Source organism: Argiope bruennichi, chromosome 6, assembly GCF_947563725.1.
Source record: "Argiope bruennichi chromosome 6, qqArgBrue1.1, whole genome shotgun sequence".
Lineage (NCBI taxonomy): Eukaryota > Metazoa > Arthropoda > Arachnida > Araneae > Araneidae > Argiope > Argiope bruennichi.
In genome coordinates, this window is record NC_079156.1 from 114331131 (window position 1) to 114359014 (window position 27884).

The following is a 27884-nucleotide window of genomic DNA, read 5'->3' on the forward strand; positions in this document are numbered from 1 at the left end:
TCTTGCTCGGAAATAAACATGTTCCGCAGGAACATAAAAAAGAAAATTAAATGAAGATAGTTTTAATGTCGTGATATAACACTATAACATCATATTGTTTGCTCTGTAGCTGTGACCTGAGTGTCTTTGTGTGGGTTGGAGGAATGTGTCGCTGAGTGGGATGTCGCATCAGGTGTCGACCTTGTCATTTGACCTGAGTTCGGAATTGCAAAAGTGTTATTAATGTGCGACACTCATACAAAACTCAGTTCATTGGTTAAACCAGATGTAATAAAGATTAAAAACAAACATGTACATAGATTACTTTTATGTTAGTTTTTTTTTTTTTTTTTCTTCTTCTTCTTTTGTTTCAGTTGGGAGTATTCCCTCGATTTTCTTGTATTTTTTCAAATTAGAAAGTATCAAAATTTCGTTAACTTTTTTTCTTTTCTTATGGTATTTCTTCTTTTCTTGCATATGGATTTGATATATTTGTTGTATAATGAGAATATGCAAATAAGAAAAGATTTGCAACAATTTTTCAAAATTCTCATTATTTTTCGTAAAGAATGCAAATACTTAAATTTAGATTAATTGGCTGTTTGCTAGCGCGTTGCCTTTCCAAGTCAAGGAAGAAAAAGAAAAAAATAAATCATATTATTTATATGGATCCATTTTGTCCACTGGAGATTTTAATAAGATGACGCGTCTTATTTGGAACATTTTATTATTTCAGTCCACTTAAGAACATAATGGGCACGTCAGATGACCAGATGAAAAATGTCTAGCTTTTAAATCATAGGATACGTGGGAAATAATTGGTTGTTTTCCCCGTATATCGCTGGGCCAGACTAATATAATGTTCCCACTGCTGAGTTGAAATAATTGCTAAATTAACTTGATTACAAATTTGAACATCAGATTTTTTAAAATTCGATACATGAGTCGGATACATGAAAGAACACAGAGGAATTAAATGCATTATGTTTAAATACATATATAGTGGAATGCAAGATTCAAATTTCTCGCTATATTTTTATTAAATAAAATATGTTAATATTATGTTAGTTTTTAAATGAAAGTTGGTGTTCAGAATATTTCCAGAACATCAAAAAACAAATGAAATTAAAATCATTCTGGGCTAATAAATAGAAGAAATCATACAAAATATCATTTAGATTAAATCGTTTGCTTTCTTGAAATTTTATTGTTATGACAACTTTCCACGAATAGCCATTGAGCTACTGATATTTTCAGACAATTATTTCTAGTTTAAAAATAATTAAGTTGAAAGCAAAGCAGCCACTGGAAATTTGTACTTTTTCAATGTGCAAACGATTTTCAAATTCAACGAAAATTAAATCTTATTTATTTAAAAGTTTTAGAAAATAACGCTAAATTTGATGAACCATTTATAGGCAAATAAAATGATAAAAGATACCATTCTTACTGAATGAACGTTTTATAGATACTACTAAAGATAAAATCTTTTTTTTAAATTTGAAACATAGTTTATGGTTAAAAAAATATTTCATTAGTAATCTCAGAACCTCAATTGAAACCATTCTTATTCTTTATTAATACTTGTGAGCGAAATTTAAAGCAAATCTATACAGTAATATTATTTCTATATTAGTACAGTAGTAGTATTTCTATATTTTGGGAACTATTTTTAATTTTCAAGTAAAATAAACTTCACTATAAATTAAATTTAAAATATAAATAAAATTCATGAAATAATAAATAGATTAAATTAATAAAATATAATAGTTAAAAATACAAATAAAATTTTCACTATAAATAAAAATAAATTAAAAAGTTGCAACGATGCATATTACTTTTTATTGATTTGATTGTTATTCTGTTTTATTTATTGATTTTATTGATTCTTTACAGCTAAAAATCACGTTCGACGACGACGTGGATAGCAACACTTTCGTATATCCATCCGAAACTTCCCTCTTGGAAGAAATGGATCGCTCCCTGTCGCCGACGACCCCACCTGAAAACGAAATCATTCCCAACGGCCAACCACCCCCTTCGTCTTCAAAGCTCAAGATAAACACCTCCATTGGAAACTCGAGTAAGTAATTCAAATTAGATCGCTTCTTATATTCTTAAAAAATACTTGAAAATATCATCGATCTATTCTAGACATACATAGTTCTAGCATGCAAGCGAAACTAAGAATTCTTTCTCAGTTTTTTTAGATGTCTTTTGTTCCCCCTTCTTTTAAAGAAGTTTTAAAAACAAAAATTCTACAAAAGAAAATTTCTTCTATTTTAAGATTATGACTTTCACCTTTTAGATATCGTTTCTAAAATTTAATACTTTATTTTTTAATTAGTATATTGCGTGTTTTAATATCCAAGTGTTTCCTGTTAAAATTGTAATGATTCTTTTAGACATTGTCAATTATCTTTTTCTCAAATTTCTTATTGGAGTTGTCTTATTTATTTATTTGAAGTCGGTATGGATATGGGGATGCGTAAGTGCTCATCTTTTTAAGCATTTTCATTTTACTTGATTTCTTTCATGTTTATAAAAATGAAATTTTTATAAACTTTTTTATATAAACTAATTTATATAAAATTTTTAATACTTTCCTATGTCTTAGAGTACTGCATTTGAGTGCACTTGTATTCCAAATGACAGTGCATTATTTTAATATTTCCAAATTTAACTGTCAATTCACCGATTGCTAAAATTTAATTTTGTTTACATACTTGTGGTGCCGCCAGGTAATGTGTTTGAGAAATATAATAGAGTTTTCAAGAGTAAAAAGTAGAAAACGTTAAAAAAAATTGCTGTTAAGTACACTAAGTAAAGCATTTTTAAATCTATTTTTAATTATATTTTTCAAATGCAGACGATAGAAGTACAAGACTTGCTTACAAGGTAATCATATTTGAAATAATAGTAAAAAATTACATTTTGTAAATTAAATTTAATGCTACTGCGTAAGATATATCACCAAACTTCGAAGGAGTCAACGCATTTCTTTTCAAGAAAATATCTAAGATATCATCGAATTCAGTTTCGTATGATTAATTTCTCACTGACCAACAACTTACATCATGGAACCATTTGATATTCTTCTTTCATTCCAGTGACCTGTAAGAAATTGCTTTACAAGATACTTGAACAGATTTTTGTTACTCTTTTCCTTGTGATTATCTATGGGAAGACATCGAAGAATTATTTATAAGAGATGGTAGAATTAGATACATTGTCAAATCATATGGAGAACTCTCAACCTGTATGAGAATAGTAATTACAAGATATGTAAACATACCTGTTCTGGTTTAAATATTAATGACATTAATGAGTTTCTTCTTGTAGAATATGCAAACGAACCATCACCTGACAGATAAAAATAAATATGACTGCATTAATCATCATCAACGACATAACGATTAAAAGCTAGCGAAACGAAAAATGGATTGATCCATTTGAGAGTGTAGGTAGGCAATAGGAGGTCAAGACTGATATAATCACGAAACTAAATGCGCAAGGCATTCTAACGATTAATAGATTTGCCTCGTAAAATTAACTTTCGCAGTTTAGTCACGATAAACGGATATATAGCGATTCAAAACAAAGTGATAAAAGTTCTTAAAGGCGAATTTTTTGGCGCATTTATCGACAGATGTTTTCAATGTCATACTGTTCCCTGCAATGATTTATGTAGTTATAAAATTATGCCAAACGAATAAATTAATTAGTTTTTGTAGCTACTTCCTTCTTCTGTTCACATTTTATGTTGTTCTAAATCTGTAATTGAAAATTATAACTTTTTTTTGAAAGTAGAATAATAGCTGGCAAATGATTTGTTTTTAGAAATTGTTCGTATATCATATCGTCTGCGAATGATTTGAAGTGAATGGGCAATTTTGAGCTAGAGTTTATTTTATTTTAGAAGAATCAGAATTATTTTTGTTCCAATGAATGTTAAGTGATTGTGCAAGGTAATTATAATTAAAATGCAAGTGCTTGAAGGACTTATGTTGTAGAAAAATAATTCGCTCATTTTTTTTCGCTAGATGTCGTTGTAACTTACTAAAGTTCTTTTATTCTTAATTATATCATATTACTTACTACTTCAAGTTTAAAATCATTTTACTTATAAAAGGTAATGGAATATATTTTAAAATGTAGCTGTGACTTCGTCAAAGATAGAATTTTGCCCTCTTAGTAAAATATTTTTAATTGAAAAAAAAAAAAAAAAACACGATTATATTGCTTTTTTGAAAGAATATCATTATCCTAAAGATTTGAGAAATGGATCGATCTGAAAATGGCTTGAAGAAAATAATTACTCAATTTGAAGCTATATGAGAACTCGGGTTTACTTCCTGGAATTAGGGGACGAAACACTGTGAATCAGGAAGTTAGTTGTGAAAAAAATGAGGGAAGCAATTTATTCAGGGTCAAGTGGATCAGTGACATGTGAACGCTAGGATCTCATCAGTACCATGGCTGACCGTGCGCAGAACCTTGCGTTATATTTCCCGACATTATCACTACAAAATTAAAAGTTGGCAACACTTGTAACCTGATAATCCATAACAAAGAATTTGTTTTTCTTTCATTCCAAATGAATTATGGACTGCGAAAGATATTATGGACTTCGAAACAGATTTTATTTTATCGGGACATGTTAATACACAGAATTTTCGTATATGGGGATCATACAGCCCGCTTATCCTGTTTTTGGAAAACTTTAGTATTCGGCGTTTGTTACGGTTTGGTGTGGAATGATTGCTGACTTTAGTATCGGCACATCGCATCGGTACTTAGTATCGGTACTTTAGTATCGGTGGTTTGACAAGTTTCTTAGAGAGTATGCGAGAAAATTTTAGGGAGACCAATTCCCGCTTTTTCTTTAAAATAGTCACTCGAAAGTAACCATCAATTTTTCATGATAACAGTTACATTATTTTCTAGGAGGACAAGATAAATTCCATACATTAATTTACTTTCCCCTTCACTTTCGGCAATAACAATTCTTCACGGAGTTCTCACCATTCCTGTATTGACCAAAACACTGAATCTTTCGAAGAATCCCATTCAAATACGGTTTACTATGAGAAGAAATATATTTCTTTCCTAATAGTGAATAAGATAAGAGATAAGCGCAACAAAAGATTTACCATTTGCTCATTTAGTTAAATGATGGTTCTAGTTGTGTTCTGCAAAGGCGTTCTTTTCCAGTAAATTGAAACATTATGCTGCGAAAGAGTTCTGGGTCATTCTTAGTTTCACGGTTATTTTCCGTGGTTTGTTGGAAACCAGCAACGCCCAATGAGTTACCTAAATTGCGTCCCATTGTATGTTGGCTAACTCATGACCAGTTCTGCTATTCAGGTGTGATTCAGTAATGTATATGGCTTGATGGATTCGTTTTTCGAGTGAAGTTATATTTAGATTTGTTTACTAACTGCTTTGATGGTGTGAAAGTAGTTTTCTTTGTGTTAATTTTGAGGAAGAATGCTCGCGTTTGTTGAAAATGACAATTTCAGCAAGGGAAAAAAAAAACGATTTTAATCTGGAAAAAAAAAGTATAATGCTTGAATAACATTCAAGTGAAAAAAAAACTACTTATTAGAATTAGCAGACTTAAAGTATTGTAATTGTCAGAAAATTCCGACTCGAAATTTTGACAAATTGCCACGTTTCAGATCTTCCTGGCTTTATCAACTTCAAGCGATTGTAATAATAATTGAACTATTATTTAATTAAAAAAGAATTGTTTGTTTGTGTATATTCGAAGATGAAATGAAAATTTTACGAATTGTAAGAACAATTTTTAATTTCAACACTGTTGCCAAGTACAGAAGATAGCTTAAGAATTTTTAATTTTATTTAGTTGCAAAATATAAATTTCATCAGTTATCCGCAAACGATTTAGAACTGGTCCATTTTTTTCTCTAAGATTTATGCGTAAAACTTATTAAATTCTTTTTTCGAATTTCAAGCAATTGATGCACATTTATTTTCATTATATTTTTTTCTTACAATTTTAGTGTTTTATCTAACTGAGGTTAAATGAGTTGATGGGATATTTTTTTCATCAACATTAATCTCGATTTCAATTTAATCGAAAGAAAAAAAAACTATTTCTGGTAATAGCTCGCAAAAAATGTAATTGTAATTGAACAATGCATGTCAGAAATTCGTGACCAAATGACCTACTTCCATTAATTATTTTACTCAGACTCTTATTTAATATCTGAATATAATATTGTGGCCCGATAGCTAAATTCTAAAGTGTTAAAGATAAGAATATTCTTCCATTTGAAAAAATACACAAAATTTTGCAAATAATTATTTTGCGTCAGTTAATAAATATACTTTATCAAAAGCTATTAAACCAGAATTTTTGTATAATGCTATGTACTTCGTGATATTTAGTAAAATATTCATTGATAGGTACATTTCAAAATAAAAAAAAGTTTTATTCTTCTGTGGTCTAAACTGACCGAGTTATGAAGCTTTGAATGTCATTATTTTAGGCCAACTGAAAGTATCCATAGAAATTAAAATGCATTATGTCAAATGAAGTCATTTCATGTCTGTTTCCCATGTGCGCAAGTAAAATAATATAGGGCAATTATTGCACATGCATACAAATGTTTAAGTTCCCCTTTAAATTTTGTTTTAAATTTTCCAATCATTGTTTACAAAGAAGTTATAACCATTTGTATTTAATGCAATGATTTTGAATAACTCTTTTTTTTTTATGGTCTGATAATAGTTCACTGCATTTTGAATATGCATTCAATAGAACGTTGTTCTGTATGTAATTTGAAAGATGTTAAAAAAGTTTTGCTGTAACTTAAGAACAATTCCCGAATAGTAAATTGTAACAAGATTTGGCAATGTTTTCACAAACTTAATTACTAACAACTTTAAGGAATCATCCATTTCTAAATGTTAAAAGAATGAGAAAACTGTTATTGATTTGTGAATTATTTATACACTTAGAACGTATTTTTTGGCGCCATTTAAAAACTACACAAAAAATATACTTGTATGGTTCCCATTCCATATAAATTCGTAAACATGAAACTTAATTATAATTTCATCGGAATATATGCATACAAAATTTATGTACATGTATGGAATTTTTCATTTATATGTAGTTGAAAATAACAAATCTTTGGCCTTGGATATCTCTCATAATTACAAGTTGGAATTATTATTTTGCCATGCATCCATAAAAGTAAAGTTATCTCTTTCCATTGTTTCCAAAATGCATGCTATAAAATTGTTGCCACTTTAATAAAATGGTAAAATTAGTCAACGCGAAATGGTGACGTTATAAATAATACTTGGTTGCATAAGGTGAACATTCTCTGTGATATGTCCATTATAGACTGCAAAATTATCAGAGATGATAGATTGAAAATGGAAGCGAATAATATTTTTAAAAATCATAAAATTTTGGGCTTGAGATGTTACTGCAACAATTCTGGCTAGATTTGTTTTTTTTCAAATCTTTCAAATCGTTTCAAGATACATGCACTCAAAGTCAGCCGGAAAAAAATCTTATTCCAGACCAAAGTTAACTTCTGTTCTTAAAACAATAATTTATGCAACATAATAATTATTTTATTATATCCTACTACATTATATAGCGTAAATCAATGTAGTACGCATTGAAGGAATATTTGGAAATAATATATAATTAAAATAATTTTATGAAGTTTTAACTTTTTATTCACACAAAAATTCGATAATTAGCAAAATAATCAAAATATTTTCTTTCTTTTTTTTCACTTTGTGAAGCAACGGCGGCATACTTCAGGCGAGAAATTTCACTAGAAAAATAATATAATTTTAGATTTTAGCATATTAATTTAAATGAAAAGAATGCATCAATTATTGAAATTTCGTATAAGTTATTATTCGTGAAGACTGTGATTAAAGGAATAAATAATATGTGAATATAATTAAAATTTAATGAATAAGAATGAGAAAGAAGAAAAGCTGTTCTAAATTCTATAGATGGCGAAATTTTATTTTTAATTGAAAAATAATGACTTTGTTCCATTACTTTTGATAGTATTTTCTTCAGAATTTCGAAATTGTTTCAGTTTTTTCCCCCCAACATGGCTACTATTTCTTTTGTCTTATAAAAACAATAACAAACATTTTTTGTTATTGATTGTTTTTATTTGTGTGTAAATTTTCTTTGTATTGTTTCTTTCGAGTACAAGTACGAAAATCTGTGTTATTTAACCATTCAATTAACATATCTTAAACAAAACGTTAGAATGAACGAAATCTTTTTTTTTTATTTATGATAAAGGAAAAAAAATTTAATTATATCGTTTGCATATTTTTATCTTTCTTTATTTCAAATGTCTTGTAAATTACCGTTAAATAAGTCTAGCATAAATTAAAATGATAAATGAAAAATGTATGCATAAAAAAGAATATATTTTTTAAATCAATTTCTTTTGCTATCTTCTTTTCTTATATCTTTCGTTTCATCCTCCCTCATAAAACAAATGAATAAAGAAATTTCTATAATCTCTTTTCAATGGAAATATAAAAATTTTAAATAATCTTTTACTGAAATGTGATATATATATATATACCTTCAGACAAAAAATTCACGTTTTGAAATTCTGGTTCGTTTGTCAAAGAATTTGTCGAAAATAAAATTATTATTTTATACTTTAACTAATTCTTTTCTTTTAAATGTTATTAATTTTTCAAAACTATGATATTCTCAGTGTTTGGTACAGTTTATCCTATTCGAGAATCACGCGATAGAAAAATTTAATAAAAAGTAAGATGGGTCATAGTGCAGACGATTTTTCAAAAACGTTTGTTAAATTACTATGGCAATCGAAAATTAGTCTATACGAATGTGATAGACTTTTAGGAAATGCTTTGACATGAGATAGTCATTTTCTTTTCAACTGTAAATCTTGCATATGTGAATTATTATTATTTACATATCTTGTTTATTAATTTCCCCACTTTTTAAATTGTATTGCTTTGTTTCCTAAAATAAGATGAGTGATTTATTCGTTAATTTTCATTCTTTCTTTTATTTCTAACTTATCACACAATATATTAAAAATGCCCAATTTCCATATAAATTAACGTTTCTTTATAACAACCCAATTATGTATTAATGGAGTGTCAATTTTAACACTTATACTATATCTATTGATACAATACAAATGAATAATAGAAAAATCATTTAGATAACCTTCATTTCAGAAGAATCATAATTTTTTTTCTTAATACGAATGATAGAGTGAATTTTTTTCATAAAAATTCTGAAGCTATTTTGTTGATGCTTATTTTCGTTTGAACCTCTGTTATATTATGAAAGCAGTGTAATTAAAATGTTTTTAAAAAATGGTTTTTAAAAAATTTCAATTCTCTTTTCGTTTTGAGTTTACTTTAGACAAAGGGATTGTAAGGCTACATTTTTTTTTTCGTTGTTAACATTGTTGTGTAAAATAATGTTTTCATTGCTCAAAATCCTTGTTAAATATTGACTGAAATACTTACTTTTGTCATCGAATTATTTTAACATTTGTTAAATGCTATGATTTAAAATTCCAAATTGCTATCACTGAAATGCAAATTATTCTATAGTTGATTCAAAATTAAATGATTAATAATTATCGATTGATGTATATAAATCGGTTCAAAGCAGTACGAAACCTGGCAGAAACGTTTATTCTTTAGGAATTTGATTTCAAAATATGAAAAACAATAATTCAAAGCAAGAATTCCTTCATACCCTTGACCTACATTTAAAAACGGAACGACATTTCTGTCTTTCTAGAATCCCAAAGCAGCCCCAGATATGAGGGAAAAACATTATCCACCCTTTTTCTGTCAGCTGGGGTTTTTTTCTGCCTTGGGGGAAAATGTTATTTCCGAACTGAGACCCCCTGAGGGGCGGTTTTTAGGCACATGGAATCTATTCAAGTGTAACCAAGACTTAGTTATAAGTCGTTTTTGGAATTTACTTTTATATGCTTCAAGTATAACTTTTCGGAGATAGTGATAATTTTTCTGTGTTTTGGAATTTTAACCCTTTGCACTGGGATGGTGACTCTCACTCACCATTCAAGACGGTGCTTCATTTTAACGTTTTATTTATTTATTTAATTTTGATAGTTAAAAATACCTACTGTGTCGTAAAAAGATACAAATTAATTAAACGGGGGAATTCAACTTATAACAATTATATATATTTATTTTGGGGGGAATAAACAAGTCTTTGTATTTGGTGAGTGATTATGCATCGAATTATTTTTCCGAGCTCAAAGGGTTAGTAATAAAAAGCAGAGATTTAACCTTTTTCATTCTTTTAGCTTTTTGGTGAGTAGGACAAAAGTGTAAACACGCATACACACAGGTTTACTGGTGTTCTAAACAGTAGAATTTATTTTAATTATCTTTTACTTATTAATTTGTAATATATAACTGATTATTATAAATACAAAAGGATCACAAAATTAATTTTTCCTCAGATATACTATTAGAAAGCGCGCTCCTGTCGAGGCTAAGTTGACAGTTAATCGATTAATTCATTTAAATTTTGAAAATATTACAATTATGTATTGTCACCGAGAATACACAAGCGTGCAATATTTTAAAACTTTAGAATATCCTTAAGTGAGTAAAATTCTGCTACAAAATTCCATCTCTATGAACATGAACCAAGTAAAATTAAATAAAAAGCACTTTTTAAAAATCGAACTTTTTTTTTAATGTTTGTCTTCTATGTCTTTTTTGCCAAAATTTAAAAAATGTATATAAATAAAACTGAAAATCTATATTTCTTGTCCCCTACTGGAATCTAAAGTGCTGAATAGATTTTTTCCATATTTTTCTTATAAATACTATGAAATTTAAATAATTAATGAGGAATATTTCATTCTAATAAAATAAATATTTTATTTCTAAAAACTATATTTCTGTTACGCATGCGCAGTAATACATGAGCAAATAATATGGTGAGCAACATTCATAACCAAATAAACCAAATTTGCAATATCCAAAACAGGAGTAAGAGATATATTTAAGCAAGATTTATTTTATCTTGTCTCTCGCTCTCTGTTATATATTTTATGTAAACATTGCGTTTTATTTACTTTGTGATTGGTAAATAGCGAGTCATCTGACCCATGAAGTTTGAGGTTTGTTTTGCCAGTTCTGTTTGAAATATTTAATGAAAATCATTATTACGTCGTGAAAAGTATTTATATTGCATTTATTTGGTGAAATGGTGACAGAACAAGGAAAAGCAAAGCTTTAACACCAAATCAGCAGCAATTGAATTTTAAACAATTTTATTTGTTAATTCTGCTTTTAAACGCGCCGTTTGTGGCAACACTAAGGAATAGCTTTCCGGTTTCCGTTTTTGGACATTTTTCGTCTCTCGGCTGGCATTTAACTGTATACTTAAGCAATGCATGTGCTAATGCTGCATTTAAAAAAAAAAAAATATTAACGAGGCGTCCAGCGATGTCATATGAAGACAAATGCGAAGAAAGACCGAGCGAGAATCTGCCAACTTGAAAAGAAGAACTGATTATGAAGCTGCCATGTTAGCGGCAAAACGTGAAAAATTGAATCAATATTTAGATATTGGAGATAAAGCCCCACAATGGGAATATTCTTCGCTCTTGAGTTTTGAATCGGAAGTACGCCGATCGGCAAATATATGTTTTCGTCATGATAATAATTAACTTCCAACGTTAACAAATTGCTAACTGAAGCTGATGAACATCGAGGGTTGGCGAGTGAAAGTTAGTAAGGGCCAAAGCCCCCTAGTTAGATTTAAGAAAAGTAGTTCGTTCAATTAAGGTCATTTCGTTCGCACGTCGAACTAATTTAACTTATCTTCTTTGAAAAATTTGATTATCTCCTTTGAAAATCTTGATACGACGAATAACTGAGTGTAGTAATGTTCAGTTTAACTTTGAATGACTTGCGCAGTTATGTTTATCATGTGACTTAGTATTGCACAAAGTTCTTTGACACGTATTGAGATATTCATTCAAAACGCTGTACAAGGCCAACTGACGGAATTAGAGATACCAAATTTGGCGCGAATTTACTTCCTGTGTGGTAAATGTGCACACAAAAGGTTTTTATTCACTATTTTTTATTAAATTTTAACATTTTACTATTGGCAGCACGTGAGCTCAAATATTAAAATTTAAAAAAAAAAATTCAACCTACCTTAATTAAGAAGAAAAAAAAAAAAAAGAACTTTTTTCCTCATAGTGAGACAGTACAGACTGACAGACAGTCAACCTGTTGTTGTATTTGGCTTCAAATTTGACAGGTGTCTACAATATAGATGATCAGTCTGTGTACCAAATTTGATCAATCTATCTGCCTTCGTTTTTTAATTATCGTGCTACGTGCTAACTTATATTCGAACAGTCGGGCAGACGAATTTCTGAAAGGATTTTGCTCAAAATTTGATAGAAATTTACTAATTTGATGTAAAGACCGTACACCAAATTTCAACACTCTACCTCAAAGCGCTTTTGAGTTATTTTTGTCACAGACAGATGGACAGACATTTTCGAAAAATGTCTTTTGCGAACTCAGGAAGGTCTAAAACGTGAAGATTCGTCATAATTTCGAAATTTTCAACGATTATATTTTCTCTATACTACGTATACGAGAAAATAAAAATTGGCTTTCTAATAATACCAATTTTATTTCTGTATGCCATTTTTTTCTGATTTAAAAAAAAATAAAAAATCATTCATGGCTTTTACATATTTTTTTTCCTTTACTCATATCTTTCCTTTACATCATCCTTTGCCTTTATGCTTTTGACGCATCTTTGCTTTAGTCGCTGTTACTGTGATATTAAGTACAATTTTTGTATGCATTTTCCATTACTAAAGAGTAAATTTTTAAAAATAATATAAAGGGAGACGAGTAAACCCTGATACATTATCAAGTTACCAAATAATTATACTTTTCCCTTTAAGCATATCTTTCCTCTGCATCATCCTTTGCCTTTACGCATATATTAATGCCCTTCATGCATATCTGTCTTTGCTTTAGCCGCTGCTACTACGACATTAAGCACAAGTTTTTTTTTTTTTTTTTTTTTTGAAAATAATATAAAGGGAGACGAATCAAGCATGAAACATTATCAAGTTACAAAATAATTATACTTTTTCCTTTAAGCATATTTTTACTCTACATCATCCTTTGCCTTTAAGCATATATTAATGCAATTCACGCATATCTGTCTTTGCTTTAGCCGTTGCTATTACGACGTTAAGCACAAGTTTGTTTGTTTTTTTGAAAATAATATACAGTCAATCAAGTCTGAAACATTATCAAGTTACAATGTTCCGGACTGGATGTTCGTCAATTTCCTTTTTTAGCTTAAAGTTGCTAACTATCTAAAGTAAATAAATAAATAAATGCACTCGCTCAATTTCGTTATTACGCCTCTCAAATTTTGTTACATCCAATACGAAGCGAAATGGAACCGGAAGTTTTACATCCTGGAAACGTAGAAAGGAATTATTGGTAAATGCGATTGGAAACGAAATTCGCTGAATTCTAAAGGAAGCGCTATCAAAGCCCGCATCTTTCGAAAATTAATAACATCCGATGTTTGTTAAAAGTAAAATAAGAATGTCACAATCTTCCCATGTTTTTCCTCTCACTTTGAGATTAAAAAAAATGGCGATATATCAGTTTTATAATTAGAATTCTATTTATTTGAATATTCGAATTTTCCCTCAAAAGAGCACGAACACGTTTTGAATAGTCACGCATGCGTGAAATGATATCCTTCATACCGAAAAGCGAAAATTCTTGTTTCCTTTACTGTATTTCTTTTTTATCCCCAATTCATTGGGTCCAGTGTTCCACTAGGGTAGAATTCGGAAAATTGCTTTGATAAGCAACTTTCTTTACAGGTTTCCTGTAGATTGACCGATTGAATCTAAAATTATCTTTCTTTTGCCGATGAAATTTGCCGATTTGTATGTGGTCAGTGGTATTATTTATAGTTTAATGAAGAAAAATGTAGATATTTATTTTTTTGTTGAATATATACTTATCACGTTCTTTTTTTTATTTTAAGAAAATATCTGATACAAATCGGCTCTTTTAAGGTGTGTTCTAACCGTTTTGATATCCTGTTTCTATTTTTTATCTAAGAAATCGGCAGTTTTAAATGCAAAAGGTAAAATTTTCAATACGTTTATTTTCCATTTTTGATAAATAGTACATTCCCAGGTATCCGGTCTAATCTGGTGGAAGGATGGGCCGGATAACAAAAAAATCTGGATTGGTCGGAGTTTATGAACTTATTTCTTTGCCCACCAATACCAAAATATAAAGTTTTTATACCAAATCTCACTGTTACGTATTTTCTCACTTATACAGTATTCTTGCAATTATATCAAGCCACGTAGAATATGAACGCGGCCTCGGGTGGGTGAATCATAGAAGCAATTGCCGGTAACGTGTCGAGTTAAAATGGAATATTGGTAAAATAGAGTACTGGTAGTTTATAGATGTTTATATACTGCATTGCACGTTTCAAGAATTTATTAGATAAAAAGTAAGTTAAAGGATATAAAATGTTCACATTTTAACATAAATTCTGTAATGCCCAACTTAAATGCAAGAAACACAAACAAAACATTAACTTAAATCGTAGGCCTAATCCTTAAGAAAATTATCTCAAACTGATTTTATTTTTCACTGACAAATGATTACACAGATATGAAAAGGTAACTCTAAGAGTCAAAATTTAGTTTTTAGGTTTTGAAAAAGCCTTTAATAGATGACTTAATAGACGTCTTGCCATCCTCATTTAATTACAATAAAAGAAAACTAGGCTGGATAGGACGGAAACTGGATAGTCGCGTACAGGATGTACTGTATATTGCATGCCGAAATTTTACCAATTTGAAATGCAGAAATACTAGATACTTTTGACGACCAATTTGTTTGCCCAGATTATTGACTTTTTAGGCTGTTAAATTATAAATATGGGATGCAATTAAAAAACATTTCACCTGGTAATTTAATACGATTAAAACACATGAATTCAATTAAAACAGTATATTGCAATTTACAAAGTTAATTATATATTACGAAATAAAAACGGAAGTAAAAATTCTACCACAGATTTAATGACTGGCAAAAGCACGCACTTAAATGTTCTGATGGAGAATTTGAGTCCCATAAAAACATTGTTTCTGATAATGTATCAAATTGAATTAAAAATCTTGTTAAAATTAAATAAAAAATTGTGCGAAGAAGAATCTATATCATTAAAAAGGTAATTGTTTTTGTCTTCAAATACAAAAAAAAACCTTCTTATAAGATAACTGTGTAGTGAATGGCATATAAGCCAGTTAACAACTACGCTGCACGAGCATACGCTTTTGTATCATGGTTATGTTACTGGACTGCGAACCACAAGGTCCCAGGTTCTATCCTCGCGCATCTCAATTCGCTAAATTGGTGACCTCGGACGATGAACCTTCAACCTTCGTACAGCTGTTGTGGCGCCATCTACCTGCAACCAAAGTCTTCAGACTCAGTTGACACAGCAACCAAAGTCGCTAGACTCACTTGGCGCTACTAAACTGGGTACAGGCCCATTAGACAACAGTTAAATACATCATCACTCAACAGACATATCGTTCGTCTCACCTCCGACTCACTGGAGGGAGAGTCTGTATTGAATAGCATATAAGCCAGTTAACAACTACGCTGCATATACTTTTGTATCGGGGTCATGTTACTGGACTGCGAACCTCAAGGTCCCAGGTTCTATCCTCGCTCATCCCAATTCGCTAAAACTGTTTTGGAAGATATGAGTATCAATTTCTATAGGCAAGTCATAGTGATTACGGCTAGACTTATATTAATATATGGTTGCCAAACTTGAAACATTTTCGAGTGATTTGTCATCAAATATAATCGTGACAATTTTTGATTGCAACTTTAAAAACCGTTTGTTAGCATTTCTTACACCCAGGATTGCATACATTTTTAGAGTCTTTAGATGATTGGCGCGATATTGACGTGCTTGGCGAGAAACCGTGCATTATTCTTAAGTCTTACCATGATTACTTATCTGGCAATGGTTAGGCCTATTTTTGCGCTTGATGAAACTTTTTGTTTAAAGCCTATTTCTTAATTTTCTTTATATCTTCCTTCTTCAGACTGAGTTGGTGTTCAGATCTTTGGTGACGTGGTGAACTATCTCCGGAACACTTCTAATAATATTTTGCAGCTGCATGAATTAGCTAAGCGAAGCTTTTGATTTAGTACAGCTGCAAAAATGTTCAATGAATGAAGTAGTCTAAAATTCATATGATGCTTTGTCTATATTTGACTGTTGCCATTCGACAATTAGTAATAAGTTCGATTTCTGTGCCGTTAGCGTTTTATATACATAGATTTTCGTAAAGTGAAATATGGATGCTAATAACTATGCAGAAATCCTCTTGCTGTTTGTGAAAAAAACAAACATTTTATCTATTTATTTATTTATTTTGTGTGCACAAAGTATGACTTTGAAAGAGAAGGGAGGGGGAAACCCAGTTTAATCTTTAAAAAGTTCGACCTTAGGATATTTATCTGCTGTGCGTTTTCCTGTTTGTCAACATAGTTGTGGCCTTTTATACTCCTCCCTCCCGCCTTCTAAAAATAAATATCTAGAAAATTATCATGTGTTTGTAAATATAACTCAAGAATGAAGCGGGGTATCTGAATGGAATTCAGGATGTGGTTTACTCACCAAAATTATAAATTTTCTAATTTTAGAAAAAAATCCGTCAACGAGATTATTTTTCCAAAATTCATATTCAGTTTTCTTTCCTAAACTCTAACAAAATACGGCCATTTTTATAATGATATTTTAAACGTGCATTTTACACTTGAATTGAAAGAAATTTCTATATGAATTTTTTAAATTATTTCTTTTATCTACCTGTATGTGTCAATTCTGGCACATTATTATATTCGCGTACAGACTATTATGATTGTAATAAAATTTCTTCAAATGTTGTGAAATTCAAAGGCAAAATCAACTAGAGTGGTCTTCTCAAAACTTTCTCGCACACTCTCTAATAAACTTGTTATGCCTGAGAGTGCCTAAAATGGCACTGATTTACCATAGCTACGAAATATTAACTTTTGGAATCTATACAGCATTTTTTCTGAATCTATCACGGCGTCCTTGGCGATTAATCCCTGGCATACGTTAATAGTATCCAAAAATCATGGGTTTTAGACACGTTTTTCTCAACCGACTGAGACAAAAGTTTGACACAAAACTGCACCTGTAGTCACAAAATCCTGTACCAGATTTAATATATTTATGCCAATGCGTTTTTGAATTATCGCGTCTATACATGTCAGAAAGTACAGGCAGACAGACAAATAATCCGTTGTTGGATTTGGCTCAAAATTTGATAAGTGTATATATAATATAGATGTTAAATCTGTGCACAGAATTTTATCTATCTAGCTCTCTTCGTTTTGTAACAATCGTGTTATTTATATTGCAATAGTGGACAAACTTCTGACAGATTTTTTTTCAAAATCTGACAGAAATCTGCAAATTTGGTGTAAAGACTGCATACCAAATTTCAACCGTCTAGTTCGAAGCTTTTTTGAGTTATCTTTGTCACAGGTAGACAGACATTTTCTAGAAATGTGTTTTTCGAATTCAAGGTGGTTTAAAACAATGGAGATTCGTTATTAAAATCTCGATTACGAATTTTTTGACGATTACTATACTTTCTCTAGTCTATTTTTACACGAAAGTAAAAATGCTGGTGAAGATAAGTGACATAGTTTGATATAATAATTTTTTGAATTTAAAGCTTCAGTTTTTTTTTATTCAGTTAATTGTTTATGAAGTAATAATTGGAAATCATTTAACTTAAAAAATCAAAAACACATCTTTGTTTCCGTAAACGTTTACTGGCACCGATTGAGAAATGTTTGACATTTGAACACATAGTCTTTTTAGTCCACACGCGATTGAGCCATTTTGAAAGCAATTATAAAATAAAACTGGTTAGTGGGAAAATTTTTCATGCTTTGATTAAAACCTTTAATTTAAACGTGTTTATTGCTTTCAATGTGATTTCCCCATCGACCTCTATTAAAAGTTCACTTTTCTACAGAGCTAGTTTTGTCTGAAATGGCGAGTTACACCCGCAGAGTGGTTTCACTGGATTTCCCTTGTTATTTAAGTTTAGAATTATAACAGTAGAATACGTCATAATAAAATGGCATGCGTAAATATGCTTTAATTCCAACAATCAGTATGCGTGGAATACCATGAGATACTGCACAGTGCTTATTATCTAACATATTACGTTATGTTAGTTTTATGTTTTTAATAAATTTTTAACGGAAAAAAAATGAGCTTTTTTTTTCTACTTTTAGCTGTTAAATGCAGAAAAGGCAGACGATTTTTTACATTTTCACTAAGCATTTGATTTTATTAAAAATTTGTACTTTGAAGATTCGAAAAGAATTTTCTTCCATCAACATCATATCGTACTCATTTAGACATAACTTTTTTCTACACATTGATACACACATTTATCGAATAACTTCAAAATAAAAAGAAATCAGAAAATTAATTTATGTAAAAATAAATAAATATCAAGATATAAATAAAAATAGGAAATTCATAAATAGATCGTTAGATACAGAAATCCAAACTAATGAACAGATTTCCTTCAAATTTTACTTACAAATACTATGTTACATAAGAAAAAAATTTGTTGAAAATTAATTAAATAAATTTCGTATTAATGAAAAACTGGTTCGATACATCTTTTTAATTAATACTGTATTACAAAGTTTAAATAATTCGAATTTTTTTTAAATCTGTGTGTTGAATAAAATATTATAGATAATTTAAATCATTTTATTTATTTGTCTCTTAATTGTCCCTGGTAATTTTTAATTATGCGCCTTCTCTGAAAATTATTAATAACCTTTGGAAGGAAAAAAAATTTGGCTGTTTTTAGAACTAATTTTTAAAAATCTGTGCTACGTTGTGTTAGTTTTATATTTTTAGTAAATTTTTAAAGGAAAAAAAAAATATGCTCTTTTTTTCTGCTTTTGGCTATTAAATGAGGAAAAGGCAGACGACTTTTTAAATTTTCACTACACATTTCATTTTATTAAAAATTTGGTCTTCGAAGATTCGAAAAGAATTTTCTTCTGTTAGCATTGTACCATATTCGTTTAGACATAACTTTTTCTGCACATTGATACACATATTTACCAAATAACTTCAAAATAAAAAGAAATAAAAAAATTAATTTATATAACAAATAAATAAATAACAATATATAAATAAAAATGAAAATTCATAAATAGATTTTTAATTACAGATATCCAAACTTATGAACAGATTTCCTTCAAATTTTATTCATAGATATTATGATATATGAGAAAGTCTATTGAAAAGTAATTAAATAAATTTCGTATTAATTAAAAATATGTTTTGATACATAACTCGAAATTTTTTCTATATGTACCGTTGCCTTCAAATCTGAAATCATTTTATTCATTTGTCACCTAATTTTCACTAGCAATTTTTAATTATGTGCCATCTTTAAAAATTATTCATAACCTTTGGAAAAAAAAATTGAATTGAACTGAAAATTAATTAATAAATTTCGTATAGTTAAAAAAATATGTTTCTTTAAATCGAAAATTTTTTATCTTTAATGTTCCATTCAAATTGAATGAAAATATTACAGACAATTTAAATCATTTTATTTATTTGTTTCTTAGTTGCCACTGGCAATTTTTAATTATGTTTCATCTTTGAAAATTATTAATGATCTTTGGAACGTAAAAATAGTTTTGGCAGTTTTTAGAACTAATTTTTTACAATCTATTTTCTTCTAAAGAGCCTTTTACCATATTTTGCATATATTTACCAATAATGTTACACTAATTCCTTAATACTTGTTTTAAATACTACTTTGAAATTTAAATTTATTTAACTGTGCCCGTTTTGTAACCTACTATTGTCATTTACCATTTTACTATCTTTTGATTTAGAGCATAATTTATCATTCTTCCTTTTTAAATACAACTCTAAACTTAAAAATAAAAATGAATATTCTAGTTTAGTCGAAAAAATTAAGACAAATGATGAATATAATTTGTGACAGACTCAATTTATGCCATGTTGCCTCTTGAATAAATGTTTGGCCTATTTGACCATTTATGCCATTTCGAAATAACATTCTCGAACCAATTGTTCATAGTTCTTGGTTCTCATAACTGAGAAATTAATGAATTGTGAAGTTCAGTGGTCGTCACGGCAAACCCTCTCGGATTTTGTAAATTTGGCTCATCTGAGCGTTCTGTAAATGCCTCTGTTCGATGACATTCTTGTTTTTTTTCCCTCTTTTTGTTCTATTCTATTTATGCAGTTTTAGCAAACGATTTTTTCAGCTTGATGGATTCCGACGAAAATAGTTTTTAATAACTTTAAAAAATACTAAACTTTTCGCTTATAATAAAACTGAATGAGTATTTTTTCCCTCTTTTGAAAGAAATGTTTTTGTAAATTCTTATGTTCTGTATATATGAAAAACGTTGTTTATTATGAAGGTATATTTTTTAAACATTTCAATTTGTACATTATTGTACAAAAGGATTGAGAGACAGTTAATCAATTATATATTTTACATTTGCGATTCCATTATAGTGCAAACTTAGTGTTAATTTTTTTTAAATTGGCTAATAAATTATTATAAACTAATGCTTATTTTGGAAAATTTCTTAATGTTGAAATGTAGCAGTTGTAGTTGCAATTAGTTGAAATTTACATTCTAGCTTCTGAATGGAATTGTTTTAAACATGATTTATTGGATGTTGAAAGGTTTTTAGAAATATTGGACTTTAATTTGGATTATTCGGAGTAAAAATTAGAAGAATTTGTGCATGAATCAGTTTTATATTTATTTTCCATGTCTGTTTGAATGATTTATTTGTTGATTCTAAGATATTCTTATTAGATTTTTTTGATATCATTAATGCATCAGACTTTCTTAATTTTACTTTTTTAGTAACTTAGCAAAAGTCGATTTTTTAAAATCCGTTATTCAAAAGTTAGAATGTGGAATTAACAGCTTCAATCACACGCTTTAGTTTATAAAATAAGTGTTATGTTTTTTTTTATTAAAGAAATAATCGAATTCCTATTTTGTTCAATGAATAAAAAGGCATTATTTATAATTTGTTTTTCATCTTAAAACGCTTGCTGAATTGTTTTACTTCATGTTATCAAAAAGACAAGAAATAAAAAAATTAAAGATCATATTCTTGAAAATATTTTTAACTTGAATATTGCCATTTACATTATATAAATTTATAAATTTTAAATTACTAATTTATTTACATAATCATCTCTCAATTACAAGGAAAACATTATACATTTTTTATTATTACATTTATTTGTACGTGCTGTTCCATTCTATTTACACAAATTAAACATATAATTATTTGTATGTAACGTCCCAAGGCTGTAACTAATAAATAAAAAAAAATTCAGTAAAAAAAACGCGATAATCGAACGAACTTCATTAAATAAACATGTTTTGAATTTTAACACAGAAGGAAAAGTTTTCGAGTTATAATTTCCAGTTGAAATCCGACAGCTGTAAAGCATCAAAATGCGTAATGGAACAAGCATCATTATTGGTTGTAGGTAAATCAGCAATAAAAAAAAATCAATTTCTAAATAAGTGTTTCGTTAATAATAATATTTTAATTAATATGGAAGATTTAATTGCATAAAACATAAGCATAACTGTTTTTAAACTTTATTGTTGATAGAAATCTTATTTTGAAATTGAAAGCTGAACAACACAATTTAAGTTTCTAAAAATTTAGTTACCAAAATATCTCAAACTTGAACTGTTCATTAAATATTTTTACTGGCATTTAGACATATGAACGTTTATATAAGGTCAGATTTGCTAGAGAAACTTGAATATTTTAATTCTAATTTTTTGCCTGAAGCAAAATTTTCTTGCTCTTATTCGTTTGGATCGGATTAATTTGCATTTGATTTCTCTTCCTCGTGTTTGGTATTTACTTGTACATACTTTTCCCTAGAGCTGATCTGATAAAAAGGCTTAATCTTGACCCTGAATTTGTTTTTTGAAAGAATTTCTTGTTTTTGAATTGATCTTTTTAAATTCAGATTCAAGAACTACATAATTATTGATCTACGAGAGACGCTTCAATAAGATTACTTTCAACACTTAAAAATTTTAACAGATTACATAGATTGCAAGAATAAAAAAGATGAATTTTACTATGCATCTTTACTAGCCGAATCATTTTGTTTCGTTTGCTTTCAACCCTCGGTTTACATTATATTCAAATTGAAGTAGTTTGGGTATAACGGCCTTGATTCTAGATTTTTGATGCTAGATTATTCAGCTAATAGGAATTTTGAATCCATTGCATTTTATGTTGTTAAGATTTTTTTTTTTTTTTTTTTTTTTGGCAGATTGAAATAATTGCATATTTTTGCTTCATTTTTTTGTAATATAATTTTAGTTCTTACGTTAAAACGTTAATAGTTAGTTTTTTCCCATTAACTTTTAAATGCATTTTCTGCTTTTTCTAAAAATTATTCGTGTTCGTTGTCTTTATTAGAGTAAATATAATCCAAATATTTTTAATATTTTGTTTGAATTTATAGTCTTAATAACTTTTTATTTTGTTTTTTTTATATGTAAGTTTGCTAATTAAATATGTGTATCAATGTGCTGGTAAAACATTTATGTCTGAAAGAATGTAGTAATAATGGAAAGAATGGTGTAGGCTTAAACTTTCTCCATTTTAAATATGCTGAAAAAAAAAAAGAATAAAGTAAGAAATCCTAAATTTTTCATTATAAAAATTTAAGCAAAATGTCAATGTCTGGCTCTTGAAGATTATTTATATAGTACGACTTTTATTTACACATTTAGATAGCATAGATAAACTCATACTGTTCATTTTCAGATTCTAAAGCCCTCCGCACTTTTCCACATGCGTTAGGATGCTTTTATTTAGTCAAAATAGGGGTGAGAGAAAAAATGAAAGAAGAAAATGGTTACATTTAACAATAAGGTGAATTCGGATAAAACACGCTTAGGAGGCGTGAAACTTGCAAGTAACTCGTAATATTGTCGGAAAAAAGATTCACAATAAAATACTGTAGAGAAAATTTTATTTATTGCGAGGGTTTAAACATTAAATAATGATGAATAAATGAAAGATTTCTGTTCCTAAAATTTGGTAATTCACTTTTTTACATAAGAATAATAATTTCTTAAGTTAAAACGCTTTTTTTAAAATTTGTTATTGAATTTTTTGATTACATTTTGAGATTAACCGTGGTAGATAATTTCAGTCACATTTAATGTATTATATAAAATATTTTTCTTGACTGTTCCGATTTTTTTTTGTCATATTTTGATGCATGAGAATCGTTTTGAACTCTTAAATAGCTAAGACATTTTCATCTTCCACATTTAAATGACAATGACACTTTTTTCAATTCAGGACCTTGAAATATTATTAACAACATCTCATGCGATTTTATGCTTGTCGGAATTATCTTAATTCACTTACGGGAAGGATATATCTTCGACAAAAACTGTTCATTTCTTTTTACAGAATTTTATCTTGTTATTATTAAAATAGCAAGTTTTATCGTTTAAAAATATCTATTTTAGAATATTGTAGTTACAGTTCAATGGCTCTTTCAGTGTCAAACAACGGAAATGAAAAGTTCTAAGCCAGAAGTCCAATCCACTGGTTTATTTTTAGAGCCGATAACGTATTAGTAACATCAATAAGAATAGTTCTTCTTAAATGTTAATCATTTAATAAATTTTAGTTTAGAATATAAACATCCGTGCAGGATATGGAAGATATGGCTCAAGGTGGCATGAAACAATTTTTTTCTGTAGTTATATTTATAATTTTATTGATTTTTTGCCTGTTTAAATGCGAGGGAAATTATCTGAAAGAAAAGAATAAAAATTTCAGAAAAAATTAATTTAAATCCCTCATTTAGAGTCATATAATAAGAGATGAAACCTTATCTTTGAACAATATATTAAGTACATAAATACAACATCGGCTATTTTTATTTGGTGATGTTAATATTATAATAATTTTGGTTGGTAGAAATCTGTATATTTTGAATTGCTCATCCCTTTTCATTTCGGATTAAAGTATTAGATTTCTTGAATAACAAAAGAGTTGCTGATAGCCGGTCGCAGTTGTCAGAAATTTCATACTTTACGCCGGTATACGAAGAACAATACGTGAAATGGCATTCTTAAAGTAAATAAGTTGATACAAAACAAAGAACGAAATAATAATAATAGAAAAAAATAAGATAGGCACTATTCTTCAAACTTCCTCATCCATTTATGCGTTAACTGAGCGAAAAGCATCATTTTCATCCTTTCCATAGAGGCGAAGAACTTCTAAAATTTCTAAACAAAAGGACAAATAAGAAGAATGATTTTTTGTGTTGATGTTAGAATAAGATTGACCTCCCCTTACATCTGGGTCAATGAAACACAATACTTACTTGCCTACGTTTTAAGCATTCGATAGAACATAAAGCTTCAATTTCATTCGTGAAATGAATGACCTTAAATTTTATCTCGGGAATTCTAAAACGTTGACAGTAAGTTTATAGATATAATTTTTATTGAATGGCTTTGAAATTACTATCGTATTTATTGCCAATTGTCAAATCTCTGAATTAAGGAATTGTGAATTTTATCAATATAAACACATGAGCTAACGATTTTTTTAGCGGAAAAGAATACGAATAAATTTTTTATTCTTTTTCCGAATGTTTGTACCAAACCAAGCTTTAAGAAGAAAAATTCGTTTGGTTACAGATGTTTTTCATAAAATGCAATTATGAGTTTGAAGAACATAAAATCCAATAAATTAAAATCACTTATCTAAAAATTAAACTATTAAAACAAATAATATTTTTCATTACTTTAATTTTTTTTAGAAAAGAATTTGTTTTTATTGATTTATATATATATATATATATATATATATATATATATATATATATATATATATATATATATATATATATATATATATATATTATTGTTATACTTATTTTTAGTCAAAATATTGTTTAATAGGTTGATAAATTCTCGTTTTTCCTCATGAAAAATTAAAGTATTAACCAAATGTGTTTCACAAGATTTTTTTTTAATTTCAAGTTTATCAATTATAAAAGTTTTATGCATGAAACAATATTTATCTGATTTCAGTAAAAAGTATTTTAAATAATCATTGAAATACGTTACCATCTTTCAGAGCTGTTTTCATAATTATTCACGAATCAATCATCTGTTTAAAATGGCATGCTGAAAATAGTTTACTATTCTAGGAAAGAGGTAATGTAATTATGTTTACTAGAGCAGATTAGACGCAAAGACCTACAGATTTAATCCATTAAATTATTAAAAATAATTTTGCTCTTAGCATCTTCAAAGGACAAAAAAAAAAAAAAAAAAAATGCTTTTTCTTTTTCATGTTGAATAAACAACATAATAGCATTGTTTTTGAAGGCTAAATATTTTTTAAAGCGATTAGGACTATTTTGATGGAATGTTTTAACATAAAATATTTTCCTTTAGGTATCAAAATGAATTGCAAAGTAAAGAAGTGATTTTAATGTGGCAAATAGTCAAGAAACTTAACTAAAATGCGAAGTTGTTCCCGAATCTCCTAAAATTAGGGTAACATATTGGATATGCATAAGTTAATAACATATAATAAAAAGTGAATAATAATAATTATTTTTTATTTAGGTTTAACTGAATAAGTTTTCGTACTCATATTAGCGAAACTGAAACTTAAAAATAAATGTAAGATTAAGTAGCTAAATCTTTTTTTTGCTTATGTTATAGAAAATCCATACAGTTTTCTTTTTTCTATTTTTACCAAGAAACTCCTCTAAAGAAAAGGGAAGCTCTTCTACAATAAGGTAACACTCAATTACACATTTTTTGCCCGGAAGGGAAGCTTTCGTTTTTCTGAGTGCTTCTGAAGTAACTTGCTTTGGAAAATGTGTCAAAGTCATTTAGCAAAATGGAGTGTCATTGTTTAGGCGATAGAATTGGTTTGAGATTGTTTCCATTTGTGGAATATATGCGCTTTTCTTTTAAAATCGAGGAAGCAATAATACAGAAAGGCGCCTGAATTCATTTTGGCTTAACTTATTTTTATCAAGTTTAAAATGAATGATGAAATCGATGAATAATTAAATCGTTTGCAATTTTCGATTTTTCCTTTTCTTTTCCATTTGCAAGCTTCAAAATGGATATTCAAATTCTTGATTTATTACAAGATAAAAACTGCGGTTAAAAAGATTTTTAAAAATTAAGTTCTGATCTTAGAATACAATGGCTACTGTTTAAAAATGCTTTTAATAATTTATAAAGAGTGAAATTAGTTTAACATCATTTGTTGACTGTTGTGGAAGAAAATTTGCTTTAATTATTTCTCAGTATTTTTTTCTATTTATGGTTACATATAATTTCAACATTTTTTTAATGTATTCTTCAAATATTTTTTTTCCTTTAATTACAATTATGCATTAATACTTTCCGCTACTAATACGCAATCTAAACTATTAAATCTACTACTAATCTAATACTAATTTTCTAAATCTACTACTAAATCTAAACTACTAATCTACCATACTAATACTATGGAATCTAAACTGGCATAAGAGACAAATTTTAACTCACAGAAATCTGTAATTGGAAGTATCTGAAAGCCGTGATATCTCATTAGTAGCGTTGAAAGTGTTAAAAGAACTGCAATGTAGCAATATTGAGATGTGACTGTTTTTACAAAACATTGCTGACAAAATTCTAATATTGTGTTTCCGGAAGTAATTATTTTATCGCGATTATGTACTACAACAGATTGAGATATAATCTACTATTACTTTGGTGTAGTTTTCAAAAGTAAGCTCTGAAACTCTTATGATGGTAGTAGATTTCCGTTTACTCATTTATGCCCAACTGTGTATTCTTCGTCATTTTACAAAAAAACTAAATAAATATTATATAAACATTTGGTCAAATATGAATTCATACTTCAATGACTTTGTTTCGCTCGCTAAACCAAATACAAGCGGCTGCTTTTTGCTCTTTCACTTGAAGCTCTTACGGACGTCGCATATAGAACATTTTTGCTTATAAAACGGAAGGTTTTCAAAAAGGTTTTGAAGCATTTCAAATTCTAATTTCCACAAAAATAAACAAGATCACAAACTTTTAGAAAGTATTCGTCATTCCTTCCATTAGAATGCATTAGTAAAGGGTGAATAACTCAATCACAAATAAACTCTTAACTTCATTTTCGCAAACTTAAATACTTTCATTCACAAAGTATTTTTAAAGGCCCATGAAAATTCATGTTGACAAAATAAATAAATAAATAAATTTCGAACGCCCATTTTACTTTCCAATAACGTTATAGGAGTTTTTGTATTTCTTAAGACTATTAACAAACTTCATAAAATTGAAATTTTATTCTAAATATGTAATCGAATTTCAAACTTAATTTCCCAAAGAAATGCAGCTTGAATTGTCTCTGTTATAAGAGTTACATGATGAAATTTAATTAATCTCATAATTATATGTAATGGAATTAAGTCACGTGACGCCATAGTCAGCTGACATGCATAATTACTATGCCATCTGCTTATTTTATAGCAGATGGCACATCCGCTCTCTTCTTGCAAAAGAGCTACAATGGCCTTGTAATAAATGATCTAATAATAAATAAAATTTAGTACA

At 28.4% G+C, this 27884-nt stretch overlaps 1 protein-coding gene across 1 annotated transcript in view; it reads left to right on the forward strand.

Annotated features, from left to right (window-relative positions):
* Positions 1–27884, forward strand: part of LOC129972319 (uncharacterized) — a 139934-nt gene that overhangs the window by 79481 nt on the left and 32569 nt on the right. Inside the window, exon 2 of the mRNA XM_056086415.1 lies at positions 1876–2062. Coding sequence (XP_055942390.1) covers positions 1876–2062 — 187 coding nt within the window. The remainder of the gene's footprint in view (positions 1–1875; positions 2063–27884) is intronic.